Source organism: Pomacea canaliculata, linkage group LG3, assembly GCF_003073045.1.
Source record: "Pomacea canaliculata isolate SZHN2017 linkage group LG3, ASM307304v1, whole genome shotgun sequence".
NCBI lineage: Eukaryota > Metazoa > Mollusca > Gastropoda > Architaenioglossa > Ampullariidae > Pomacea > Pomacea canaliculata.
In genome coordinates, this window is record NC_037592.1 from 24,924,357 (window position 1) to 24,945,263 (window position 20,907).

A 20,907-nucleotide genomic window follows, 5' to 3' on the forward strand; every position below is an offset into this window, starting at 1 on the left:
CAGGAAGTAATTTATAGAAATGGCGGAAACACTTTTCGACTTTTCACTCTCCTAAAAAAATATTAGTTTTCGGCTCCCGAGGACTCTTGTTGTTCATCTTCTACTCGCATGAAACAAAGCTTCCATTTTAAAGATTCAGTGAACCCACATGCCATTCAGAGCTGACAGCTGCAACTGTTTAGCCGGGATAGACAGATAAGACAAAGGTATAGTCAGACACTTTTGCTAGGGTGTATCCGTTGGAAATCTTCTCTCTGACATAACTGGTGATGAAGCTCTTGTAGCACGGAGTTATATAGGTTACATCTTATCTCTTACTCCCAATATTCTCTCCACTCATGATTGGTTTGTAAATGCCTTCACATTTTGAGAGAATAAATCAGTCTGCTGATTTGGATATTCGTACACAGAAGAATTAGGATTACAGGGAAACATGTTCAACTCGACCAGGCAGATGGCCTTTGGAGTCATCGTGGTCATTCTGGTTGTCTTTACTGGCGTTCTGAGAGCTCAAGGAGGTAGGTATTTAAGTCTTTTATTAGGTGACATTGTTTAAAAGTTTTTCTTAAAACCAAAGATACTTCTTAATATTCGAAAAGTGTCATACTTTGGATAAATCATATTTCTGAATACGTGTACCGTCTGTCTTTTTTTTTTCTTTTTCATTTTTTTTCTACTGAAAGCTCAGGAGAAATCATTGCTTAAGATGGTATAATTAAATAAGACATGATAAGCTGAAAATGCCTAAAATTGTTTGTTTCAGTAACCTCTGAGGATTCCATGACATCATGGCTGAAAACGGTTTCATCCTCTCCGTCAAATGTGCTATTCCTGATTGCTGACGACCTTCGACCTAAACTTGGGTGCTATGGAGAAAACAACATGGTGACCCCTAACATCGATCACCTAGCGAGCAAAAGTGTGCTGTTTAAGCGAGCTTACAGTCAGGTAATGCTTGCTAACTCTTTGTTTAGTCCTTGGATTTCTCTACTGGAGTCTGCAGGTTTTTTTTCCTTCGTCGTATCCAACCTTCATATTTAGCTAGCTTGTCTGCTGAAGTCTTTGTCTACGTTGTTTGTCTTTGTCTTACTCATCTATCTCTGATTGTTATGTAAAACAAAGAGAGAGATAAAGAGAGAGAGAGTGAATGAGAAAAAGTGTATCTGTTATCTATTTCTTTTTAATATCTTACATTGCTCGCCATGAGAGATAGTGTTGACCACATGGTATTTTCCTGACACGATGACAGCCTTGAGGTGCTTTTTTGATGTCACACTGACATATATTTATATATTTAAATTTTTAAAAATGTAATGGCGACATCGTAGGTCCGCTTTTTTTTCTGTTACACACGTCTACTTGCAGCAAGCACTTTGTGGGCCGAGTCGGACCTCCTTCCTGACTGGGCGACGACCCGACACGACTCGGGTGTTGGACCTACATGCCTACTGGAGGGACGTTGCCGGCGACTTTACCACACTGCCCCAGTTTTTCAAAAATCATGGCTATGTTACACAGGGTGTTGGCAAAATATTTCACCCAGGTGAAACATACCTTTTCATTTTCTTCTACTTCTGCTTTCTTGTATCTAGAATTTTTCTTCCATCGTTTAGTCTGAAAGCTATCTTGATATTTAAGTGACTGGAAGATTCAGAGAATGAAAAAAGTAAAGAAAAAAAAAAGAAGAAATAATTAAAAAAGAGGGAAGACGGAATGGAGGAGAAGGACAGACAAACGGACCAGGCCAGCCCAGACCAGACCAGGACAGACCAAGACCGACCGACCTACCTTCTGATCGACCAAGACAGACAGACAATGCAAAAATGAAAAATTACTAGCGGGATTGATTATATGTTGTCTTTTGTTTGTTTTATATAATTTTCAGGCACAAGCTCGGGAGGACACAATGAATTTCCAGAGAGCTGGTCAAAAAGAGTTCATTTAGGCGAAGAACAGCCGCCACTCCCTAATGTATGAATCACATTCCATTATATAATTAAGATTAAATCCGATTACAGAACAAGGACCGAATCAGCTACATACTCGATCAGAATTGAATCAGATTTAATACTCTTTCTGAATTAATTCAGATTTAATATAGAATTGAATCAGATTCCACAGGTAAGAAAGGTTTACTTTACATACCTATTAAATTCTACTCCACAAGTATTACTCACCACCGAGTCATAATCCACACTAATCGAATGTAATCAGGACTGAATCCAAATCCTTATTTAACCAGGATTTGGTCAGTTTAATTAGCAGGGCAGATACACCAAGCTATGTATACACAAAGCTTAAAAAGATGATTAGAATTCTGACCTCTGATCTGAAAGGTGTCAGTGATGGTACAATAGCTTAATATATTATAATATATAATTTAATATTTTTGTATAATGCACAATGTGTGGCAGGTCGGGCCACAAAACAATCCCGCCTGCGACCCAGTCAACGTGACCAGAACAGGTTTTCTTCAAGACAGCGACATTGCTTCCTTCGCCATCGAGTGGCTCGGCAACTACTCCGCTAACCACCGCCATCAACCCTTCTTTCTAGCCGTTGGATTTCACAAGCCTCATCTGCCCTTTAGATACCCTGCTGAATTTGAAAGTAGGTGTAACATGTGTGTAAAGTCATAATACTTACATCTTAGTTCTCCACCATTTCAAATGTTTCTTTCTTTCGTCTCTTGTCGTTTCATAGGAAGAGCTTTGCATAATAAACTAGAATTTCTGAATGTTCTTTTTATGTGAGTCTGTGCAGGGGATAAAGTTTTAAAAAATGTCCAACGTAGTTAATTTTAATTAATAGAATGGACACAATTTTCTTCTATTAAAATGTTCTTTCTCGAGTGCGCGCTTACAAGCATCACCATTCACATAAACACAGACGTCAGCATTCTACATGAATGTGCTTACTTTGTGAAGGACTCAGCCAATGGGAGAGCTGGTACCACACATTAACTGATCTATTTTCCAGGTCTCTATCCCATGTCAAACATTCACCTGGCTGAACACAGAACACGGCCAGAGAACCTGACAGAGCTTGCTTGGAGCGATTTCGAGGAGATTCGAAACTATCACGATGTGTCTTCACTTTCTCTAATTGGACCTGATCATCTCATTCCAGACGACTTCCAGGTAGACATTGACTAGTATCTGATGCTGTTAGGTAGAAACTGAGAGAACTGTATAATAATCTAGTATGTAAAGACATTAAATATGCAACAAAAAATTCTACTCGAAGTATTTTCCACAAAAGCTACTTCATATCTTATAACAAACGGTGTCAACTTATTTTTTTTTTTGAGAAAAAAAATTTAAAAGTGCGAGTCACGCACGCAGAGGTATGTAAAAAATGTTTTGGGGTGTCGCTGATTTGCCGACAATGTTATTTGTAATAATACGAAACTGGGTTGTATCTTCAGTTCATCAGACTTGTTTGTTATCTCATCAACGTGTAGAAAGTTCTCCGCCAGAGCTACTCAGCTGCTGTCAGCTACACTGATGATCTCATCGGCAGAGTTCTCGAGGCCTCGAAAAGAACGGTCTGTCCTCAAATACAATCGTCTCCTTCCTCGGCGATCATGGTGCGTAGATCGTTGGGCTATATCATCGTCTCGGTGATGATACACACTAGCTATCGTCTTCACACCTTCATGCTCATATTTTATTATTCGAGCGACTAGATAGACAGAGACAGAACTAGAGAGAGAAAAACACATTTATAAAATAGTAAATGTTTGAGAAAATGGATTCTTCAATTTTTAGAAATATTTTTTGATATTTTGTAAGTGAAGATAAATGACACTTTAAGCTTGTCATACAATGCCCATGATTATTGTTAGTATGGCTTCTCTGATATAATTTTTCAAGCCATCCTTCGGCAGTTTTTTTTTGTTTTTTTGTTTTTGTTTTTTTTAAAGTGGAGATCGGCTGAAGTTCTTCGGCGTTGTTGACATTTGTGGTCTGCCGACAAACTGAATTCTATGCTTGACATGACAATTGGTTTCCAGGCTGGCAGCTAGGAGAAAATGGCGAATGGTGCAAGCACACCAACTTCGATATCGCCCTGAAGATTCCCTACATGCTGCACGTACCGGGAGTAACATCACCTTTGGACACCTCTGGTCAGTCCTTCCGGCACATCAACGCCCTGGCCGGTGAGCGGTTCAACGGTCAAATCCCGTATTCCACGAACGAGCTGGTGGAAGCCGTGGACCTGTTTCCAACGATCACCGAACTCGCTGGACTTGAAAAGCCTCAGACGTGCCCCGAAAACTCGCAAAACATCGAGGTATCGAAACTTAACCCTCCTCATTGAAGCCCCTTCTTGCGCCCAAGTGATCCTTCATGATTCCTAGATTTGCAATTTTTTTTCGTATTTTAAACATTATTATACATTCTTAATCTCAACTTTTCTGCACAATTTTTTTTCTTCTGAAACTGCATTATATACACTTTCGTTTGAAGGTTTTTTTTTTTTTTTCGCTTGATTAAAGGTTTGCACTGAAGGCACGAGCCTCGTGCCGCTTCTTCGTCACGTGATCGAGCCGTCGACCAATGAAAACGTTAAATGGAAGGATGCCGTGTATAGTCAGTACCCAAGGGAAAACAAGAAGGTGATGGGGTACACGATGAAAACGGATAAGTACCGGCTACACGGAGTGGGTGGGATACGACAAGGTCAGCTACACGCCCAACTGGAGTCACGTCCTGGGGTCCGAACTTTACGTCCACGACACGGACCCCTTCGAGTTCCACAACGTAGTGGAGGAGGAGCAGCACAAGACCACCGTGCAGCAGCTGTCACAGAAACTGAGGGACGGCTGGAGACACACGCTGCAGCAGTACCTAAGGTCCCTGCCGGACCCTATTGTTGGCTAGCTGTGTTAGTGACTTTGTGGCAGAATTAAATGACAACTCAAGACGAATTTTGGTCTTCTTCCTGAATGGGTGGCAGTATTTCCTGAATGCGTGCGTGAGAGAGAGAAAGAAAGAGAAAGAGAAGAAAGGAGAGAGAGAGAGAGAGAGAGTGGTATGTGTGTGAGTTTATACCCGTGTGCGTCAGTGCATACCTGAATATATATATATGTTTAGTAGATGTGAGAGTAGGTACCTGTAGATATATCTTCATGTGTGTGTGTGTGTCAGAGAGAAAGAGAGAAAGATAAGAGAGAAAACACTCACTTTTTATTTATTCTCTAAGAGATTTTTATGTTACTGACTCAAGTGATATCCAAAGCTAACTAAAGTATCAAATTTTGGTAGAATAAAGGAAAAGTTTTCTCTGCGGAATGAACCAAAATTTCTTTCTCATTTAACACTTCTTTAATTTTAATTTAATTTCCAACAATAATTCACGGCAAAATTACATTTCTCTGACACCGCGCCAGCCAATTCAGTATTTCAACCCAAAGTTTTAGTTTTTAATGTGTTTTCTAGAGCCACAGAAAGGAGGGCGTATCTAGGGGAGAGATAAAAATGCCAGACTTATCAAGTCTGAGGCGTTCCAGAGTCTGTTGAAAGTCTTTATCTACAAAACCACATGCGATAGTCACGAACCAGCTGTCAGGGATCTCACTCATTTGTTGACAACATTGCGAAATCATGACTATTTGATGGAGCACAGAAGTGGGGTGACACAGCAGTGAAAAGCAATTTATTTATTTATTTTTTTGTTTTTTCTTTTTTTTGAAACAAAGGGTCTAACCTCTCCGTACTCTACTGGTATGTTGACTAAAAGCTAGAAACATCATATGATATATCACCTGTGGGTACAGCAGTATCACCATTTGTTCAATGAAGAAAAGAGCGATCATTCCTTTGTTTACCTCTCACTTCGACCACATTTTATTTGCTAGTTGTCTCCTTTCCCGTCAGTAGCAAGCAGTCGTCATTTGAACAAAATAAACTCCAAAGCTTGAAAACCACTTTTCATCTTCACACTGCTAAGTACACGCATGCATGAATGAACAAAAAAAAAATGAGATATATATTTCAAATAAAAAACTTTTTATTTCTATGGTCAACCAAGCTTCTGCTAAGATCTTCGAACTAACAAAACTGACAGTATGCGCATGCCTGTTATCAGCTTCCGGTCATGACGTCATGACTCAGCAATGACTGGCAGCGCCGCCCTCCAGCCTCGCCTCAGCTGTTGCGAGAGCTGCGTCAGCAGCTGGCTGTACAGCGGCGCATCCGCCACGTTGTAGTTCTCCTCGGGGTCCGAGCTGTGCACGTACAGCTCGCGCGCGTACACCTGCGTCCAGTTGGCCGTAAAGGTCACGGGGTCATAGGCCACCCACTCCGTGTAGCGGTGCTCGTCGGTGCGCATCGTGTACCCCATGATGCGGATGTCTTCCAAGTTCGGCAGGTCGCTGTTTTGCTGGATGGTGGCCGACGGACGCGGGTACTGACTGAAGGCGGCCGACTTCCACTGGAAGCTGGAGTTGGACGGTGATGTCGTTAGATTTTTGATGAGGGGAACGAGGCTGTACCCCTCGGTGCAGAGTTCGACTTGGGAGGAGTCTGGAGGGCAGAGGGGTGGAACCGGCAACCCGGCCAACTCCGACAGCGTCGCGAAGAGGTCCACGGCTTCCACCAAGGCATCCGTGGAAAGTCTACCCGAGGGCATGGCCGGCGCTTTGTAATCCGATCGAAGAGCCTCGAAGGGATCGAAGAAGGGAAACAACTGCCCTGGAGGGGCTTTTGGCGCCGTCGTGCCAGGGATGTAGACGAACATTGGGACACGCGTGGTGATTTCGAAGTTGTCGTGTTTGCACCATTCTTGATGCTCGCCGAGCTGCCAGCCTGTTCGACAAGCAGAGAACTGTCACGTGACAAAAATTTTCTGCGAATATTTGACGGGGAAAGGAAAAGCGTTTCCTAAAGTACGAGAGAGAACATTTTGGTGCGCGAGGAAAGAATTACTAATTAAGGCAAACATTTCACTTTGTCTGCAACAAAGAAATAAAATCAGTTCCTCCCTCTCCGCCCTCCAGTAAAAGAGCATAAAATTACGGAAACATCAAAAAAAAAATTTTGTGTAAACAACTCTAAACCAAAATACCCCGTTATCTGTTTTTACAACACAGATAAAAACATGAAAGAAAAGAAAGAAAGAAAAAAAAGAAAGGATGATAGTAAAAAGTACACGCATTAAACGACATCAGTTCTTTTTTAAACTAAAAACGAGTATTGTGCAGAGATTTATTTCCCCTCAGTCGTGACATCTACTCTAGTCTCTCACCATGGTCTCCGTGGAAAGTCACGATCGTGTTGCTGGCCAGCCCGAGGGTGTCCAGCGCCTCCATGATCCTGCCCACTTGCGCGTCAATATACGTCACAGCTGCCGAGTAGGCCTGACGTAGCAGCAGCTGCAAAGGTTTGTCAACGCATGCGCAGATGTAGACGTGTCAGCTATCACCTCAGCCCCCTCCTAGCCCTGTGATAGTCCCACCGATAATGATTAGGTATACAAGCACCAAACGATGATGGACGACTTGCCTTAAAGAGTGAATATACTTGTGGAGAATATTCCTGGATTAAATAAGATTAAATAAGACTAATTTTATACACTTTTTAGCACTTCTTTATTGAACACTTTGACAACTCAACAAACCGCGTATTCAGGAGGCACCGGACCGTAAGGGAAGCTGACATTGAGCGCCACGATGTCATCATAGACACGCAGCTCTGGCCATGGCGACCACGCCACCTCGGGTAGGAGCAGCGGGTAGTTGGGATTCGGGGCTGGAGCCACTTTGGACAGCGGGTATAGGTCTGTGACAAATGGGGCTTGCATGTCTTACAGAGTGGGAGCTAGTGTATGAATAAATGTGAATATTTTTGTCACACACAAGGATACAGCCTGGACCTTGCCATCTTTTTCTTTAGCCCAATTTTTAGTGTCCATTGCAGGACGAGAAAAGTGTAACAGATGATCAAAGTGCTTCAAAGATTTCTATGAAATCGCTATAAATTTAATTTAGTGATATAGGATTGGTAAGTGTTGTGAGTGACAGGACATTGTGTTTGTATGTGCTTATTTATTGGTTAGTATTCAGATGCTTGTCTGTGTCCCATTAAAAAATCTTCCCTTCTTTCTTCCTCCCACCCCCCTCAGGCACGCACAAACATTTTCAACTTTGTCAGTCTCTTTTATACGTGAATGTAAGAACCGATAGACCTAACTCAAAGGGAGCAGGTGTCCATGAAAAGACAAAGGTACTCACCCAAGTATTCTACAGGAAACCTGAATGGCAGGTGAGGCTTCTTAAACCCCATACCTAAGAAAAACGGTTTCTGGTCCTCGGACCTGTTGTGTAGGAATTGTATGGCGAAGTCTGCGTTCTGGATGTCTGGAAGTGATCCTCCGGGCTGCTCGGTGACATTGACTGGACACCGTGCGGTGCGATACAGAGTCCCTCCAGACCCAGGACATACCTGGAGAACAGGAGAATAGCAAAACAAATATCATCCAACGGCCCGTTCGTTTATATTCCTTTCAATTCTTTCTTGGGACATGTTTTTGAATGTTTCGGATATCACACATGAATTTGGTTGCGAATTTCTGACTAGTAGATGTGACTTAATTCTTTAGGCTTCTTCCTCTTTAAAATGAACCCTAAACCTTAACGTGCTTTACACAATCTTACAAATTTTATTATTCTATAAGACCTTTTGAACCCAGAAAATACACCATATACTGAGATAAGCAAAAGTTTTTTTTCTAGTAAGTTCATCAATGATCAAGTCATGTTGAAGGTAATTATGTGGACCGTGACTAGTGCATGTGACATAACCAGGAGACTGAACCTTCTGGATTGCATATTTTTCTGTAGGGGCATGGTAAGCAGGAAAGGACCAGCTGGCTGGGTAATCATCCGTCTTACCAGATGCTATTCCTGGAAAATGGACATGACAAAGAAATGACACATCAAAGTCAAACATTTCAAAGACTATTTTCAAATGGAAGCTGTCAATTGTCGACCTCACCAAACATGATAAAAATATATTTTAACCCTATCGTTCGTTCCATCGACAAAACATTTTATCCTCTAGGAAGTTAACTTGTAAAAAAACCTGCCTGCAATGAAATGTAATCAAATACCTGTTTTAGCAAAACATTAGAAACCAGACCAGTTGGTCTCACCTATGTGAAAAATTTTGCCTGACGACTGGGTAATGTAGCCATTGTTCTTGAAGTGCTGAGGAATAGTGGAGAAGTTGCCGGTGAAGTTTCTAAAGTAGGTCTTGAGGTCAAAGACGTGGGTGGTATCCGGCCGCCGCCCGGTCAAAAACGAAGTCCGACTTGGAGAACACACACCTTGCTGTCAAATAATGAGAACATGGTTGTTGTTGACAATTACTGAAAACATACGTGGTATTGGCCATTGCTGAGAACATTATATTTTCACATTAATAACAACGTACCATAATATTGAGTCTCACGATAACAGTAAAGAAAAACCTTGTCTTTATGAGAAGGATAAACTCAAAATAGACGAACAAATTTTGTGTGTAAACAATTTTTTTTTATTCTTTGTTTGAATTATAGTAAAAAGTAGGAATCAGACAAATAGTAAAATGAGTTTGTTTACTCATAATCCCAAATGAAGGAAAAGTCAGATTGTCGATTTAGGAACAAAAAACTGACCAAGAGAATTATTTGTTGAAAAATAGAATAAATGCAAAGAATAAGTTAGCTTGCCTGGACATAGGCTCGTTCAAATGTAACACTTTTCGTTGCAAAGTTGTCGATGTTCGGTGTCACCATGTTGGGGTATCCATAACAAGAGAGTTGCGGTCGCAGGTCATCCACAACGATGAAAAGAACATTAAGTCTCGCTGTTAGTCCAGTAGAAAAAGGAATATTTTAGTCAGAGCAAGATGGCAACAGTGCAGCGATCTTCGTTATATTAACTTCCCAACAATAACAATAAATCACTATTTTCTTTGGTATAGTTGGTGGTTCTCATGGACGAAGCGATGGACGAAAGTAGTGTTCTTGAGAGTAGCATGCAATGAGGAGGTCCAGTTACTAATTTTTAATATAAAATGTAATCTTTTTCCAAGTCGAAGGACATGGTCTTGAGTGAGTGTTCGTGAAATGTGATTGTACTATCATCCTCAAAGTGAACAAATGTGTGGGAGCATGCGCAAGAGGACTGACATACACCTGATGAATGTGTGTTTCCTGAAATCATTTCACCTCCATACTAAACACTACATTATACTGAACAAATCTGAAGTGAAAGCACATTTTACGCACGTTTTCTATCTTTATGTATAAAATAATAATTAGATCGTCATAACTTACCGTAAACATTTACCACCAGGTAGGCTGAACACAAGGTTACCAACGCAACACGCGCAGTCACACCCATGGGTGAAGAACGAGTGGTGAGCCAGGAGCACAAACAGACAATGACCTCGCTGATAGGTAACCACCTGGGTGAGCGATGGTCATATCGGAGGTAGGACGTGTGCGTGACTTCCTCAGCCCCTCTCCTAGCCCCTGTGATAGTCCCACCGATAAAAATTAGGTATACAAGCACCAAACGATGATGGACGACTTGCCTTAAAGAGTGAATATACTTGTGGAGAATATTCCTGGATTAAATAAGACTAAAGATTAAATAAGATGAAATAAGATGAAACTACTTTTGCCTGTACAGTTTCACAAGTAAAGTATAACTGAACAATTTGAGTGATATTTCATTGTTTAAAAAATTGCTGTTTTATAAAAAATATTTTGGTTCTTCATTGTTAGCTGCTGTGAATAAAAATGGGTCTTGCTATTATTGCTCTGAATCGCAGTTTGTTGGCTGTTACCTCGAGGTTAAATAAATTTGTGAATTTCTATTATGCATTCCTACATAGTGAGGAGAAATAAGTTTTTTGTGAGAACAATATGGCTGCAGTTTTTGTGTCATTCAAATTTTAATTTATGCTGGAAAAAACTGCACATTTCTGGAAATTGTTTTGCAGTCTGTGGTATGCAACCAATGAAGATGAAGGTTCTTTGTTAAAAAAGTTTGCAATCACAACAGCATGAGTCTCCAAGCTTTTATTGTAATCTAAATACTTGTTTTGCTAGCCCTTCAGCCAGTAAATCAATCATTCAATGATTCATTCATCATCATCCTCGTAATCATCATCACTATGTGTAACTTGTACTAATGGACTGCCTGCAGGCAATTTCTTTTCAATTTCTGGAACGAATGACTGTTACCTTATGTGTATATGCTTGTATTATATTGCAAGGTACTGTATTTTTTTCTATTTCATGTATTTGTGAGACAAAATAAATGTTTAAAAAAAAAAAAAGAAAGGAGCGCTAATTCCTTTGTTTACCTCTCCCTTCCACCACATTTTCATTTGTATAGTTGTCTGCTTTCCAGTAAGTAGCAAGCAGTCGTCATTTGAACAAAATAAACTCCAAAGCTTGAAAACTACTTTTCATCTTCGTGCTGTTAAGTACATTAAGTACACGCAAGCATGAATGAGCAAAAAAAAAAAAAAAGTGAGATATATATTTCAAATAAAAAACTTTTTATTTCTATGGTCAACCAAGCTTCTGCTAAGATCTTCGAACATACAGTATGCGCATGCCTGTTATCAGCTTCCGGTCATGACGTCATGACTCAGCCATGGCTGGCAGCGCCGCCCTCCAGCCTCGCCTCAGCTGTTGCGAGAGCTGCGTCAGCAGCTGGGTGTACAGCGGCGCATCCGCCACGTTGTAGTTCTCCTCGGGGTCCGAGCTGTGCACGTACAGCTCGCGCGCGTACACCTGCGTCCAGTTGGCCGTAAAGGTCACGGGGTCATAGGCCACCCACTCTGTGTAGCGGTGCTCGTCGGTGCGCATCGTGTACCCCATGATGCGGATGTCGTCCAGGTTGGGCAGGTCGCTGTTGTGCTGGATGGTGGCCGACGGACGCGGGTACTGACTGAAGGCGGCCGACTTCCACTGGAAGCTGGAGTTGGACGGTGATGTCGTTAGATTTCTGATGAGGGGAACGAGGCTGTACCCCTCGGTGCAGAGTTCGACTTGCGAGGAGTCTGGAGGGCAGAGGGGTGGAACCGGCAACCCGGCCAACTCCGACAGCGTCGCGAAGAGGTCCACGGCTTCCACCAAGGCATCCGTGGAAAGTCTACCCGAGGTCATGGCCGGCGCTTTGTAGTCCGATCGAAGAGCCTCGAAGGGATCGAAGAAGGGAAACAACTGCCCTGGAGGGGCTTTTGGCGCCGTCGTGCCAGGGATGTAGACGAACATTGGGACACGCGTGGTGATTTCGAAGTTATCGTGTTTGCACCATTCTTGGTGCTCGCCGAGCTGCCAGCCTGTTCGACAAGCAGAGAACTGTCACGTGACAAAAATTTTCTGCGAATATTTGACGGGGAAAGGAAAAGCGTTTTCGAAAAAAAAGAAAAAAAAAAAAAGAAAAAGAGAGGCATGCGCGAGGAAAGAATTATCAATTTACTTTGTCATAAACAAAGAAATAAAATAAGTTCGTCGCTCTCCACCCTCCAGCAAAAAAGTTTATTTCAGACCATGCGCTTGCATTCTGACCACTGATTTAGAGGATAAAATTAGGGAAACATCCATAAACGTGATTTGTGTAAACAACTCTAAACCAAAATCCCATGTTATCTGTTTTTACAACACAGATAAAAACGTGAAAGAAGAGAGAGAGAGAGAGAAAAAAAAAAGAATGATAGGAAAGGAAGAACAAAATTAAACTCCAGAGAAATGCTTTACAAAGAAACTCACTGTAAAAAGTACATACATTAAACGACATCAGTTCTTTTTTAAACTAAAAACGAGTATTGTGCAGAGATTTATTTTCCCTCTATTCTCTCACCATGGTCTCCGTGGAAAGTCACGATCGTGTTGTTGGCCAGCCCGAGGGTGTCCAGCGCCGCCATGATCCTGCCCACTTGCGCGTCAATATACGTCACAGCTGCCGAGTAGGCCTGACGTAGCAGCAGCTGCAAAGGTTTGTCAACGCATGCGCAGATGTAGACGTGTCAGCTATCACACCGATAATGATTAGGTATTAAAGCACCAAAAATGATGGTTGACTTGCCTTAATGAGTGGATATACTTGTGGAATACGTATGGAGAATATTCCTGGATTAAATAAGACTAAAGATTAAATAAGATGAAATAAGACTAATTTTTTATACACTTTTTAGCTCTTCTTTATTGAACTCTTTGACAACACAACAAACCGCGTATTCAGGAGGCACCGGACCGTAAGGGAAGCTGACATTGAGCGCCACGATGTCATCATAGACACGCAGCTCTGGCCATGGCGACCACGCCACCTCGGGTAGGAGCAGCGGGTAGTTGGGATTCGGGGCTGGAGCCACTTTGGACAGCGGGTATAGGTCTGTGACAAATGGGGGTTGTACGTCTTACAGAGCAGCAGCTAGTGTCTGAATGGATGTGAATATTTCTGTCACACACAAGGATGCAGGCTGGACCTTGCCATCTTTTTCTTTCGCTCAATTTTTAGTGTCGGTTACAGGACGAGAAAAGTGCAACTGATGACCATAGTGCTTCAAAGTTTTCTATTAAATCGCTGTAAATTTAATTTAGTGAGTCGATATAGGATTGGTCAGTGCTGTGAGTGACAAGACATTGTGTTTGCATGTGTTTTTTTTATTGATGCTTGTCTGTGTCCCATCAAAAAATCATCCCTTCTTTCTTCCTCCCACCCCCCTCAGGCACGCACAAACATTTTCAACTTCCCTGTCAGTCCATTTTATACCCGAATTTAAGAACATACAGACATCAAAGGGAGCAGGTGTCCATGAAAAGACAAAGGTACTCACCCAAGTATTCTATAGGAAACCTGAATGGCAGGTGAGGCTTCATAAACCCCATGCCTAAGAAGAAAGGTTTCTGGTCCTCGGACCTGTTTTGTAGGAATTGTATGGCGAAGTCTGCGTTCTGGATGTCTGGAAGTGATCCCCCCGGGCTGCTGGGTGACATTGACTGGACACCGTGCGGTGCGATACAAAGTCCCTCCAGACCCAGGACATACCTGGAGAACAGGAGAATAGCAAAACAAATATCATCCAACTGCCCGTTCGTTAATATTCCTTTCAATTCTTTCTTGGGACATGTTTTTTTAATGTTTCGGATGTCACAAATGAATTTGTCTGAGAATTTCTGACTAGTGATGTGACTTAATTCGTTAGGAATCCTCCTCTTTAATATGAACCCTAAACCTTAACGTGCTTTACACAATCTACAAATTTTATTATTTTACAAGACATTTTGAACCCAGAAAATACACCATATACTGAGCTAAGCAAAAGTTTTTTTTTCTAGTAAGTTCATCAAAGATCAAGTCAAGTTGAAGGTAATTATGTGGACCGTGACTAGTGCACGTGACATAACCAGGAGACTGAACCTTCTGGATTGCATATTTTTCTGTAGGGGCATGGTAAGCAGGAAAGGACCAGCTGGCTGGGTAATCATCCGTCTTACCAGATGCTATTCCTGAAAAATGGACATGACAAAGAAATGACACATCAAAGTCAAACATTTCAAAGACTAGCAGATATTCTTATTTTAAATGCAAGCTGTCAATTGTCGACCTCACCAAAAATGATATAAATATCTTTTAACGTATCGTTCGTTCCATCGATGAAATATTTTATCCTCTAGGAATATAACTTGTAAACAAACCTGCCTTCATAGCTGGTTGCATGTAATCAAATACCTGTTTTAGCAAATATTAGCAAATATGAGACTAGCAAAGTTTAGAAACCAGACCAGTGGGTGTCACCTGGATGAAAAATTTTGCCTGACGACTGGGAAATGTAGCCATTGTTCTTGAAGTACTCAGGAATAGTGGAGAAGTTGCCGGTGGTGTTTCTAAAGTAGGTCTTGAGGTCAAAGACGTGGGTGGTGTCTGGCCGCCGCCCGGTCATAAACGAAGTCCGACTTGGAGAACACACACCTTGCTGTCAAATAATGAGAACATGGTTGTTGTTGACAATTACTGAAAACATCCGTGGTATTGGCCATTGCTGAGAACATTATATCTTCACATTAACAACAACGTACCATAATATTGCGTCTCACAGTAAAGAAAAACCTTGTCTTTATGAGAAGGATAAACTCAAAATAGACGAACAAATTTTGTGTGTAAACAAAATTTGTTTTTGATTCTTTGTTTGAATTATAGAAAAAAGTAGGAATCAGACAAATATAAAAATGAGTTTGTTTACTCACAATCCCAAATGAAGGAAACGTCAGACTGTCAATTTAGGGGAAAAAACTGACCAAGGGAATAATTTGTTGAAAAACAGAATAAATGGAAAGAATAAGTTAGCTTGCCTGGACATAGGCTCGTTCAAAAGTAACACTTTTCGTTGCAAAGTTGTCGATGTTCGGTGTCACCATGTTGGGGTATCCATAACAAGAGAGTTGCGGTCGCAGGTCATCCACAACGATGAAAAGAACATTAAGTCTCGCTGTTAGTCCAGTAAAAAAAAAGGAATATTTTAGTCAAAGCAAGATGGCATACAGTGCAGCGATCTTCGTTATATTAACTTCCCAATTAGGAACATTAAATCACTATTTTCTTTGGTATAGTTGGTGGTTCTCATGGACTAAGCGATGGACGGAAGTAGTGTTTTTGAGTGTAGCATGCAATGAGGAGGTCCAGTTACTAATTTTTGATGTAAATGTAATTGATTCCATCTTAAGGGCTTAAGTGTGTGTTTGTGAGATGTGACTGTACTTTCATCCTCAAAGTGAACAAATGTGTGTGAGCATGCCCGAGGACTTTCGTACTGACATACACCTGACGAATGTTTGACTTTCCTTAAATCATTGCACCTCTATATTAAACGCTACATTATACTTAACAAATATGAAGGAAAGCCAATTTTACTCACGTTTTCTATCTTTATGTATAAAATAATAATCAGATAGTCATAATTTACCGTAAACATTAACCACCAGGTAGGCTGAACACAAGGTTACCAACGCAACACGCGCAGTCACACCCATGGTTGCAGTACAAGTGGTGAGACAGGAGCATAGACAGACAATGACCTCGCTGATAGGTAACCACCTGTATATAGAGTATGTCAAGATAACTGGCTTCAAGGATTTGTGATGTAACCCTTTTGAAGCTACGGTCACTGTAACATTGTATAATATTTCGTTGCCCTTTGCCACCAGACAGCCTTTACTCTCCCACACCCGATGTTGCTGACACATTGTTCTTAGACCAAGAAAGACAAGAACAATGATAACAGGAACAAAAATGTGATCAACTTTATTTCAATCTTTAGAATTAAAATTTACCAGAAATGCGAGTAAGCGAAGCTTGTTATCTATTGACTTATTAAGTAAGGTGGTTTTTGTCTATACAGTGCAATAATGAGGAGTGAGGTCTGAGCCACTACACTACCGGGCGCCCATAATGTGTGAAAGTGTGAGAACCTGTGTACACAAAAACAGGAGTAAAATAGAAAAATCCCGAGGACCAGCCCTCGAATAGAGATTACCCCGAGTAGCATCTGAGCCCAAGAATTTACAGGTAACACGTAACCTTACTGGACTGCCCCACCTAGTAGGGTTTATACTATAGTAATTAACTATAATTATAATATAATTATAAATTGTTAGGCTATCTTTCTAAATCTGTTCTGAAAGGTATTCTTAATACTGTAAGCTTGCCCTGCTCACAAGAAGTTAACTCTATCGCGGACAAAGCTCTTTAGCCTAAACCTTTCTTATCATACGAAACTCTGCATTCATACATTTCTTTTATTATTTATTTGCTGTGTTTTTTCCTTGGTATCTCAAAAGTAAAAGCAAAGCAGATTCTAAAATTAGTGGAGAGACGGAAAGGGAACTTAGAGGCAGATTGTCTCCCTTTCACTAGCTGAGGCGAGACGCTACCCTGTGAATGCCCGAGTGTTCAAAATTGTCAGATTAGGTGCAGGCCATCATTGTCTTAGGAGATAACATTTCAAAGTCTACAAATGGTTAAAAATTATGATCAATTTTGCACTGCGCTTTGCAAGTTAGATTGTATAATATAGAACGGAAAAATTGTTTAAATGTCAGAAACTCGGAGGAATACCTAGCCAACATTTTTTTTAAATTCTAACTTCACACACACACACTGCCATTACTCTTTTTTTCACTCTTTCTTCGTATCCCTTTTGAGACAACGAAATTAATAAATTTTACTACAACAGTGGCGCTCCAAGTAGCAAACAAAACAAAATGCACTCTTCAGTCACCTATATAGGTTAAAATTCCACAGTTGTCGACGATTTCATCAATTAATATTTTGAGATAAAAAATAGGAGGTTTATAAGAGGGCACGAAGTAAATAACAATATAAATCTGTTTCCTATACAAGTTTTATTTACAATAAAGCAGTCTAATATTTATTATACTGCAAAACACATAAGAACGCTCAATGTCACGAACCAAAGACAACATTCAATAAATCCAAGACTGTTTCTAGGACTTGACATGCCAACTGACCCGTCCTTTCTCCCTATTCACAGACAACTGCTCAGTCACCCCACACATCATTCACTCATTCAGCCAGAGGCGAACAACAGCCAAGAGAAACACGAGAGCATGACTAAACACAAAAATAATAGCAAATAAATTGTGAAAATAAAAAATAGAACAAAAGGAGGAACATTGGACAGGAATTCAGGCAGATAAATAAACTGTTCAGTGGTGTCCAGGACACGTGCTCTCCCTGCTCGACTCTAGATGAGGAACTGGACTGGATGGGGATCCAGAATTCAACAGGGCAGGTCAGCTTCTCATTAATCATCTTTGCAGTATTTATTCCTTGCTGTCTTTGATACAGGGGAGTTATTCCATCCTGGTAGAATTTTTGGAGGAAGATAAACTTCCTTCCGGAAACATCAAGCAAACAGCAAAAGCCTATTTCTGCTCGTAAAGTTTTATTGCCGATGGATAACTATTAACAGAAGACTGCATCTTCCAATAACTGATGAAAATATTTTGCCTCGAAAGCAACACCGGCATGCACTCTGTAAACAGTTAGTAAAAATAAGCGTTCGCACACGCAAACACACAATTCCAGTTCTCAAAGGAATAGGTGTTCGTACTTACATGGAAAACAGGAAACACAGACCACCCATGGACAAAATTAATTTACCGTTACCTACACCGCCATCTTAAATTGTCGGTACACTTCAATTAACAAGGGTAACATGCACAAACACAAAAAGTATTTTAGGGAAACCACATCAGTAGTTAAGACATGGTGATGACACGACAAACGATAACAACCAGAAGCGGCGGAAAAAGTTGTTGATGCAAGGGCTCGACATTAAAGATTCCAGATAGAAAGTCTCATTGGCAGCAGCTCATTCGCCTTCCTGAAAACTGTTGACTGGAATGGGCAGGATTCTAATTTTTCATAAGATTTTATTTGTTGATTAATTCCTTTGGAACATGTTTACTTTCTTGTCTTTTTGTTGTCGACGACAATGCAAAGATTATTCAACAAGGAAGATAATAGCACACCGATAAGTAAGAAAATGAAGAAATTAGTTACTGTCAGGAATTGCTACTGATCACATGTTCAAAGCCTTTCAACCAAAAAAAAAGAGACTAAATGTATCTCATTGAAATAAACCAAAAGCGCTTGTTCTGAGTGTGTTTATAAAATGTCTGTGTATTTATAAACTTTCAAAATGTAAAGTATTTATAAGGGTAAACACATGTCGCAAGACACTAAGTCTTTAAACTCCTTCACGTATATATAGTTTTTAATATTTTAACATACGAGCCACAAATAACACACCGCGTTCTCACGTGACACATGCAATCCCTGCTGCCATCTTTACATATGTATAAATATAAAACAACGACAAACAATAATTATGTAGGGGTTAACTCTTTTTAAGCAATGTGACAGTATGCAAATTACACAGGCACTTCTTAGATGATCGCCATTTTGTGAAACTGAGTGTTAAATCGAAAAATGTCATAAACCGAAATAGTTTTTGTAAGATTTTCATTACGACTGTCACTCGGCAGCAAAATGTCCGAGCTCATTCTGTCGGGTCTTCGACATTCGACATCTAGTTCATGTTTCTTTACCCAAGGACATCTTTACCACAGCTTTATGACTACTGTTCATGTGGTAAAAACATCTGCGGAGTCTAGAAACCACCTTAGAACCTCGGACACAAGACACTTGTTCTTGAGTTCCCCATGCTGCTTGCCCCAGGGCAGAGACCTACACTCACTTCATGACTGCTGCCCCAGGAGTGAACAGCTGGCATCATATTCAAAAGTAAAACATTGTATAGTAAATTACGACTAGCCTTGCTACCTTTAAATTTTCATAAGACAAAGTCAACCCTGGCGAACTTAAGTTCCTGTTTCATTAAGGATCTGAGTGTCTTCTGCCTACCAGCAATTTGGATTAAAAATTATTTTGAATTTTTTTTCTACTCAAAAGCTATATTCTGTTCTAGGTAGCAAACTACTAATTTTTTTTTAAAGAGGAAGGAATTTGCTACAGACTTAAACATCTTTGAGTCAGGCGCAAGTTCACGTCTCTTTTGAGCCAAGATGTTGAAAATAAATTATAAAAACAAAATATTTTGTCTTTACTTTTTTCATAATCGTATTACAAATTTCACTGTTGTTGCTTTATTTCACGTTTACAGGGAAAGGGCTTGGCAGCCATGGGTGTATCTTTGGCAAGTGTGACAGTTTATGGGCACGAAGCACACACACATCAAATAATACAGATGCCTACAAAGATAAAGGCGTTTCCCTCAGGCAGCAGGTTGCGTGCCCTAAGCTTCACTGCCCTGCCTGCCCTCCCAACAGACTGTGCAACACGCGCATGCCTCCGACTCAGTGGGCGCGTCCTGTTCCAGCATTTTCTGACCCTCTTCCCTGTTTGGAAGTCAAGGACGGCCCAGAATGTTATTCCACCATGGCTGAGCGAATACTTCTGAGGGGAATGGGTGGTGTGTGGTGTGGTGGTGCCGGTGGTGGTGGTGGTGGTGGTGGTGGTGGTGGTGGTAGTGGTGGTGAATGGAGTCTCCGCGTTATGTCATTCAACTAGCCCCTGCAGGCGCGTGCTAATGTGAGAGGGGTTGGTGATGGCGCCAGCCTTCTCGTAGATGAAGCGCGAGTCTCTCGACCAAGGTGGCATACCGAGAAGAGTAAGCCTCGTTGTGATCTTCGTTGGGGTCTACGTCGTGCAAGTACAGCTCCTTGGCGTAGACGTGCGTCCAGTTGGCCGAGAAACTCGCCGGATCGTAGGCGATCCACTCGGTGTAGCGGTGCACGTGCGTGCGCATGGAGTAGCCCATAATACGCACGTCCTGCAGACTCGGCTGGTCGCTGTTGACACTCGGTTCCATCCTCGGTCTGGGAAACTGGCTGAACGCTGCGCTCTTCCAATGAACGCCGCTCACGCTCGGGGACTCAGCGATTCTAGACGATTTCTCTTTTCTCTGAAAACCGCGCGACATGTTTTGTATCACCGGCAGGAAGCTCGACCCTTCGGAGCAGAAAGACACGTTCAGGGATGACGGAGGACACGGCGGAGGGACCGGAAGTCCAGCGATATCCGCCAGCGTTGGAAACAGGTCAACAAGCTCCACCAAGGCCATCGTGGCCAGAGGGAACTCGGGTGGCACAGAAGAAACTTGAAAGCCTCTAGGTAAATGCTTGTCTATATGTAGCGAAAGTCTGTAATCTAGAGAGCTTTGAAGTGCCTGCTCTTTGCATGACACCTGTTCCTATTTTCGTGACAAACGGAAGCACACTGCCTTTGAAAATCTGCCGCCACTTGCCCTCTTGGAGGAAGGAACCGACTTTTGGCTGAAGCTGGACATTCCAAGA

At 41.4% G+C, this 20,907-nt stretch overlaps 4 protein-coding genes across 4 annotated transcripts; 1 reads left to right on the forward strand and 3 right to left on the reverse strand.

Moving 5' to 3' along the window:
• Positions 1-185: 185 nt before the first annotated feature.
• Positions 186-4,933, forward strand: LOC112559583 (iduronate 2-sulfatase-like). Its single transcript, XM_025230915.1, is given in 11 exon segments — positions 186-518; positions 764-948; positions 1,366-1,543; positions 1,886-1,971; positions 2,415-2,610; positions 2,980-3,140; positions 3,464-3,530; positions 3,533-3,589; positions 4,016-4,296; positions 4,502-4,657; positions 4,659-4,933. Coding segments are annotated over 11 exon segments (1,680 nt in total). The 5' UTR covers positions 186-433; the 3' UTR covers positions 4,887-4,933.
• Positions 4,934-5,994: 1,061 nt separating this feature from the next.
• LOC112559502 (iduronate 2-sulfatase-like) lies at positions 5,995-10,495 on the reverse strand. The gene is made up of 8 exons (XM_025230811.1): positions 10,324-10,495; positions 9,715-9,851; positions 9,157-9,334; positions 8,820-8,908; positions 8,237-8,447; positions 7,624-7,784; positions 7,252-7,378; positions 5,995-6,812 (listed from the first exon to the last, which is right to left on the reverse strand). Exons 1-8 carry the CDS (start codon positions 10,388-10,390, stop codon positions 6,109-6,111), a joined length of 1,674 nt encoding a protein of 557 aa, XP_025086596.1. The 5' UTR covers positions 10,391-10,495; the 3' UTR covers positions 5,995-6,108.
• A 1,042-nt stretch (positions 10,496-11,537) lies between these two features.
• Positions 11,538-16,074, reverse strand: LOC112559503 (iduronate 2-sulfatase-like). Its single transcript, XM_025230812.1, is given in 9 exon segments — positions 11,538-12,347; positions 12,869-12,995; positions 13,239-13,399; positions 13,845-13,989; positions 13,991-14,056; positions 14,429-14,517; positions 14,807-14,984; positions 15,361-15,497; positions 15,972-16,074. Coding segments are annotated over 9 exon segments (1,674 nt in total). The 5' UTR covers positions 16,039-16,074; the 3' UTR covers positions 11,538-11,643.
• A 3,965-nt stretch (positions 16,075-20,039) lies between these two features.
• On the reverse strand, positions 20,040-20,709 carry LOC112559508 (iduronate 2-sulfatase-like). The gene has a single exon (XM_025230815.1). The coding sequence runs from the start codon at positions 20,673-20,675 to the stop codon at positions 20,139-20,141; it is 537 nt and encodes a 178-aa protein (XP_025086600.1). The 5' UTR covers positions 20,676-20,709; the 3' UTR covers positions 20,040-20,138.
• Positions 20,710-20,907: the final 198 nt, after the last annotated feature.

What these genes read in the sequence shown, in the direction of transcription:
- LOC112559502 (XM_025230811.1), bottom strand. Translation starts at nt 10,390, where the DNA reads ATGGGTGTGACTGCGCGTGTTGCGTTGGTAACCTTGTGTTCAGCCTAC. An exon ending in CCTGGTGGTAAATGTTTACG is followed by an intron (nt 9,852 to 10,323) that starts GTAAGTTATGAC and finishes CTGGACTAACAG; the next exon opens with CGAGACTTAATGTTCTTTTC. An exon ending in GTTTCCTGTAGAATACTTGG is followed by an intron (nt 7,785 to 8,236) that starts GTGAGTACCTTT and finishes CATTTGTCACAG; the next exon opens with ACCTATACCCGCTGTCCAAA.
- LOC112559508 (XM_025230815.1), bottom strand. Translation starts at nt 20,675, where the DNA reads ATGGCCTTGGTGGAGCTTGTTGACCTGTTTCCAACGCTGGCGGATATC.